The sequence below is a fragment of the Apteryx mantelli genome, chromosome 26, assembly GCF_036417845.1.
Source record: "Apteryx mantelli isolate bAptMan1 chromosome 26, bAptMan1.hap1, whole genome shotgun sequence".
NCBI lineage: Eukaryota > Metazoa > Chordata > Aves > Apterygiformes > Apterygidae > Apteryx > Apteryx mantelli.
The window spans coordinates 213,906-219,677 of record NC_090003.1 but is presented as its reverse complement, the minus strand read 5'-3'; the positions used below and the strand labels follow the sequence as shown (position 1 = coordinate 219,677).

The 5,772-nt window shown below is 49.2% G+C and overlaps 1 protein-coding gene across 1 annotated transcript; it reads left to right on the top strand.

Annotated features, from left to right (window-relative positions):
* Positions 1-532: 532 nt before the first annotated feature.
* On the top strand, positions 533-5,149 carry VAMP3 (vesicle associated membrane protein 3). The gene is made up of 5 exons (XM_067311132.1): positions 533-628; positions 2,050-2,131; positions 2,939-3,097; positions 3,812-3,863; positions 4,658-5,149. Coding segments are annotated over exons 1-5 (315 nt in total). The 5' UTR covers positions 533-626; the 3' UTR covers positions 4,678-5,149.
* Positions 5,150-5,772: the final 623 nt, after the last annotated feature.

Below are 5,772 nucleotides of genomic sequence, written 5' to 3'. Positions count from 1 at the left end.
CCCCCCATGCACAAGTCCTTGTGGTCTCTGTATGGCGGGCATACCCACTTCACAGGCACAGCCCACGCTGAGGCCCCTGTCAACGCCTGCTCCAAGCCCGCGCGCCACGCAGCCTGGCACCAGCACACCCCACAGATCGCCGATCCCGCCAGGCGTTGCAATCATGCAACTGGACCCGGGCACCCCCGGGCACTGCAGGGCTGAACCAGCTGGGGGGGGGGGGGGAGGGAGGGAACACCCCTGCGGCGGCTGACAAAACAGCGAGCGCCGCCACGACCGCTCCCGAGCTCCCGCTCCGCCCTGGCCACCTCCCCAACGGCCGCGGCGCGCTCCCCCCAACGGCCGCGGCGCGAAATCCCCAACGGCCGCGGCGCGCGCCCCCCAACGGCCGCGGCGCGAAATCCCCAACGGCCGCGGCGCGCGCCCCCCAACGGCCGCGGCGCGAAATCCCCAACGGCCGCGGCGCCGCTCGCCGCCCGCGTCCTGGTCGGGGGCGTGGCCTGTCCAAGGCCCGCCCCGGCCCCGCCCCGCCCCGTCACATCCCGAGCGCCGCCGAGACTGTGCGCACTTCCTGCCGGGCTCGGTCGGACGTTTTCGGTGGGCAGTAGCTCGACCCCGACGGCAGCATGTGAGTGCGGGCTGGGGTGGGCGGCGGGGCGGGCCGCGCCGCGCCCCGGGGCCGGGAGAGCCGGCGCGGCGGGCGGGCGGGCGGGGAGCGGCGCTGGGAGGGCCGCGCCCAGGCGGGCGGCGGCCGGAGCGGGCCCGATGCGCGGCGCGGCGGCTGGGGGCGGTGCGGGCAGCCCCGGGGGCTCGTGGGGGCGGCTGTGCTTCGAGCCGCGAGAGGTGCCGCGGCGGCCGGGAGCAGCGGGCTGAGCCGTCACCTGCCCGGGTGCTAGGGCGTTCGGCTTCTGCTTGGGGTGGGCTGTCCCGTCCTGGTGTCTTTGGGGTAGTCTAAACGGGCTTCTCTCAATTCTGCGCGTCTGTTTTAAAGCACTACCCTGGTAGCTAACGAATTGAGAGAAAGCTTCTTGCTGAATCCCGTTTTGTTGTTATGTTTGAAGCCTCTGCTCTCAGGATAGAGGTGTATTTCCAAGACTGTCTAGTCTCGGATTAGCAATGAAAGAGTATAAATGGGCAACCTAAATGTCAAGATGCAGGAGCAGTTACATTGTCATGTGTGTGTGCTGCTCATATCAGTCACTGTGGACTTCCTGGTTTGCTCTTTGTGCATGTGTACATTTGTTCCCTTTAAATGCAAATTTAAGTTAAATGTATAAACACAGCCAATAATTCAACTTCATCTCTTTGTATATCAGGGTACACTGTGTCTGAGGCAGAATGGATGAAAATATAGAAGAGCAAATTGAGTACAGATAATCCTAGAGAAAGGCAACAAAAAGTCATTAAAGCAATGAAGAGGGCATGAGAAATGCATAGAGAGGCTCTTGGTTCAGTTACAAAGATGCAAAATGTTGCAGCTGGTAAAAGGAACTAAGCTGCCTGACTTTAGGAATTAAAAGCTGACCAGAAGTAAATTACTGAATGCTTTTTCTCATTGTGTTTTCTCTGGCTCCATGCCAACTGTTTCAAAAGAAACAGATAACTAATGAAAGAGCACATAAATACAGAAACTTAATGGTTATTCTAACTAATTTTTTTGAAAGCTAGTGAGTCTTGAAGCTTAGTATTTGCATTCTTGCTGAAGAAAAAACACCCCTGAACCCAAGCTCTTCAATGTTTGAGCTCTATGAGCCATTTTAGGAGCTGGTATATGCCTTATTACAAGTTGCATTATTAGCCAGCTACTGCTATCTTTTAGCACTTCAAGCAATTAATTCATTGGCAAGAGGTTTGGGGCATGGCTTGATTTACACCTAAGGTCAGCTGTTAAAACCTCATTTCTCCCATGGGAAAAGAAACTGCCCAATACTTCTTCCAAGGATTCAAGCTCCCTGTTTTCAGGAATGGCAGATAATTTCTAAGCTTAAGCTTATCAACTTTATATGTATATAAAATAATATAGAATAATGATAAGTTTCCTTACTGCAGGTCAGCAAGTGGCCCTGGAAGCTCAAATGTTGCTGCTGGCAGTAATCGTCGTCTTCAGCAAACACAACACCAAGTAGATGAGGTAAAGGTCTAGTCTGATAGCAGTGTAATAATTCCATCTCTTTCAGAAAACCTGACAAGCAAAATAGATAAGCTTTGGCCAAGCAGTTATTGTTCTGTTACATGAAAAGGAAGCCTAGTATCATTCAGCTTTCTTTATTATACTTGTGTCATTTTGAGTCTTGGAAAGGTTTTAAAAAAAAAAAAAATGGGGGGGGGGAGGCAGGGAGCAAAAACTTCATTCTGCTGTTCTGCTGGAGTGGGAAGAAGTTACCAGTGTCCAAAGGTTAGCTGCAAACTCGGTGTTTGAGGATTGGGTGCGAGTTAAAAATAGTACTCTTGGTTCTTACAGAGGAAAAAAAACTTTCTTCTCCTCAGTGGCAAAAAAGGCTGATCTTCTCCAAATAAGACATGCCCAAATTTCTGGGGAATCCAAAAGCCATTGCTGGTTAAGAGCAGCTTTATCTGCTTGAACATGATAGCACTTAAAATGAGTTGAATGTCAAAAATATTTTGTCAGTCATGTTAAAATGCCTCAACTCCTTCTGAAGTAGGTCATAAATTATTTCCCAGGTTTCAGGGAATACCAGCACAACTTAGAGAACTTGTCTGCAATACTGACACTTGAAAGTAGGTATTAGGAACTTCCAGTGGTATGTGAATTTCACATTTTCACTTAAGCTCATTATTGGATCTTCTAAAAGGCAATTGCTCCTACTCCTTAGAGAAGACCATTAAAAATATTATGTATTAGGATCTGTTACCTGCAAGGAATCTCTCCAATAGTGATACAGTTTATATACTTACTGTAAGTGTTAAATTGATGTAGGTGGTTGACATCATGAGAGTGAATGTGGACAAGGTATTGGAACGAGATCAGAAGCTGTCAGAGTTGGATGACCGTGCTGATGCACTGCAAGCAGGAGCTTCCCAGTTTGAGACCAGTGCAGCCAAGCTGAAAAGAAAGTATTGGTGGAAGAACTGTAAGGTAACCGTGGCTTGAATACTTACAATATTCAGTATCACAATTAACAGTATTATAGGCAGTATCTCAAAAGGCAGAAGTAAAAGTGACTCCAGCCAATGTTAAGTTATAGCATTTAGTTTTACAACATATACTATAGTGCTTATGTGAAGTGACTAAAATCTGAATTACCAGCTCTGCTGCTTAACACAAGACCTTGTCTAAGATAGAAATGGCCAAAGGGAACCATTACAGTAATCTGAAGCAGTGGGCAACAGGTGAGAAAAGACCAGAAATATGTAGGTTGAGCTAACCTGCATGGAAGTATTACAAAGCAGAAGGAGCTCACTCGGTCTTCTACAGCTTCTGGCAAATGTTGGAACCTTCTTTGGTGAGCCACAAAGTAGAAAATGTGAGGTAGGATAGGAGTAAAAAAAGGTGTTTAATAGGTTTCTTTTTACTCCTGTTCGATAGTCACCTTAGACAGGCTCTGCACAGAGGCATCATGGAAGAGAGCTTGTTGGTCTGCTTCGGTTGCCAGTGTGCACAGCCTACCATTTCTGAGTGGCAATGCTCAATCAAGATTGTTTGCTGCAAAAGTTGTACTTACCATGTTATTCTAGCACACAGTGCAAGAGTACCTAGCAATGGCTGCTTCTCCCCCTTCCCTCAGTACCTAAAAGTCTGTTAATGCTGCTGTATAGTCTTGTAGTAAGTGTGTTGTGGCTTTTTTCACAGATGTGGGCAATATTGATAGCTGTTGTTCTCATTATCATCATCATCATAATTGGTAAGTTTCACCGAAATGGGGATTTCTTGTAAGAGTTGCAGTGGATGGGATTAATAAACTGACTGTTAGAGTTTAGTAAAGCCAGGGTACTCAGATGGAAGGTACATATAACATTAACTTGAAATAGCAGTGACTGCTTAAACTATTGTTTAGTTTACTGCAGTGAGTGGTAAACTGCTGAGGGAGCTCTAATAGCTGAATCTTGAACACCTGTGCAATATAGATTGGAAAAGAGGTGAAACTGAGATTCCCAAGGACTTACCAACCATGAACAACTTCTTATAGCTGCATATTGCAGAAGTATAAATACCGTATGCCTCCTGTGTCTGAGAACTATATTTCCAATTGTCTCAGTTTCTTAATCTTGCTTAGATCAGTCTTCAACATGGTAGGTCCAAGTGCACTGCTGTATCTAGGCTTTTTTCAAAAAGTAGAGACTGCACTGCTGTTGGGTGAAATGGTATGGAAGTTGAGTTGGAATAGCAAGCCAGGGAGCATACAACTTGCCCTCTTCGTTTTGATTTCTAATGTAGCCCTTAAATATTTCTTGGGAGAATGAAGTTTAAGTTGGTGCTGTAATACAGTAACAAACACTAGTAATTAGCAACAGTTGTGAACTTAGGTGAGAAATACTGATGCAAACAAAAGAAAACTAAAGGTAGGAAAAACAACATGGGAAACTCTTCAGTCCCTCTCTACCTGTCTCTAGTATCTTAAGTTCTTAAAATACAGGATTGTTATGGTGGAGGGCTGAAGGAGACATGTCCCTCTTCCAACTTTTTTCTTTTTTGTAGTCTGGAATGTATCTTCATGAGTTACAGGAAGAAACTCAAATCAACTGAAGATGTCTGTCTTCAGCCTCTCCACTTCAAACCTGCTGTATTTTCAGCCCATCTACTGCTGTTTAAAGCAAAATTATTTTGATTAGTGAAATGTTAACTTTACCTGGTTGCCTTAAGACACTCCTAATATAAATACTAACAAGCACAGCCCACAACTTGCACAGTGCCTTGATAAACTGGAGCATGGAGCTGATGAAGAGGATTTGGTTCCAGAGTTTCCAGACTTAACACTATAATCAGTTATAGACTTCCTAGAGTGGTATCAGATTTATACTTGATCTTCTTCACCTATCTGCCCTCCCTCAGTCCCATTTTGACGGAGAGGGGGGTTGTTCCATCTACACTGTGAGGGAGCAGGAATCAAATCTGTGCCTTGCTGGGGGTGCCTTTGGCTTGCCTGCCTCTTCCCCCCTGCCTTGCCTCAATTAAATGTGGTGATTTCTAGCTGTGGAAGAACCTGTTGGCCAACTAAGCACTCATGCCTGTCACTTACTTTCTGAATGTGCACAGACACCTTATTGGTGTGCATGCTCTGGGAGGGGGGGGCACGTAGCTGGCTCCAGGGTGACTCAGTCACAGCTCCAGGTTCTCTCCGCACAGGGTTTCATTCTCCACGGGGTCGGGCTGCTCCGTGCCTTTCATCTAACCGGAGAAAAAGGCAGCTTAAAGCCCTTGTTTTTTCCTACTTGCCGGGGTCCCTATTTTCGGCCGGGCGAGGCCCCGTGGCTGCAGGTGTGGCGGGCGGGGAGGTGGCCGCGCCCGCACGTGGCGGCGATCCGGGCGCGCGCGGGCGCCGCGTGCGGCGGCGCGTGACGGGCGGGGCGGCGCCGCCGCCGCCTCCAATAAAGCGGCTCTGACCCTCTGTGCGCCTCCCTCGTCTCTGGGCGGGGCGGGCGCCTCACGCGGCCGCGGCGTGTGGGAGCGGGGCGGCCGCGTGCGGCGGCCCTTACGTAACCGGCGGCGCGGGGCGGCCGCGCGCGAGGGGCGGGGGCCGCGCTCCGCCTCGTCGCGGCCGGGGAGCGGCGGGGCTTGCGGGCGGTCCGCTCGGAGACCGGCGCCGGCGCTGT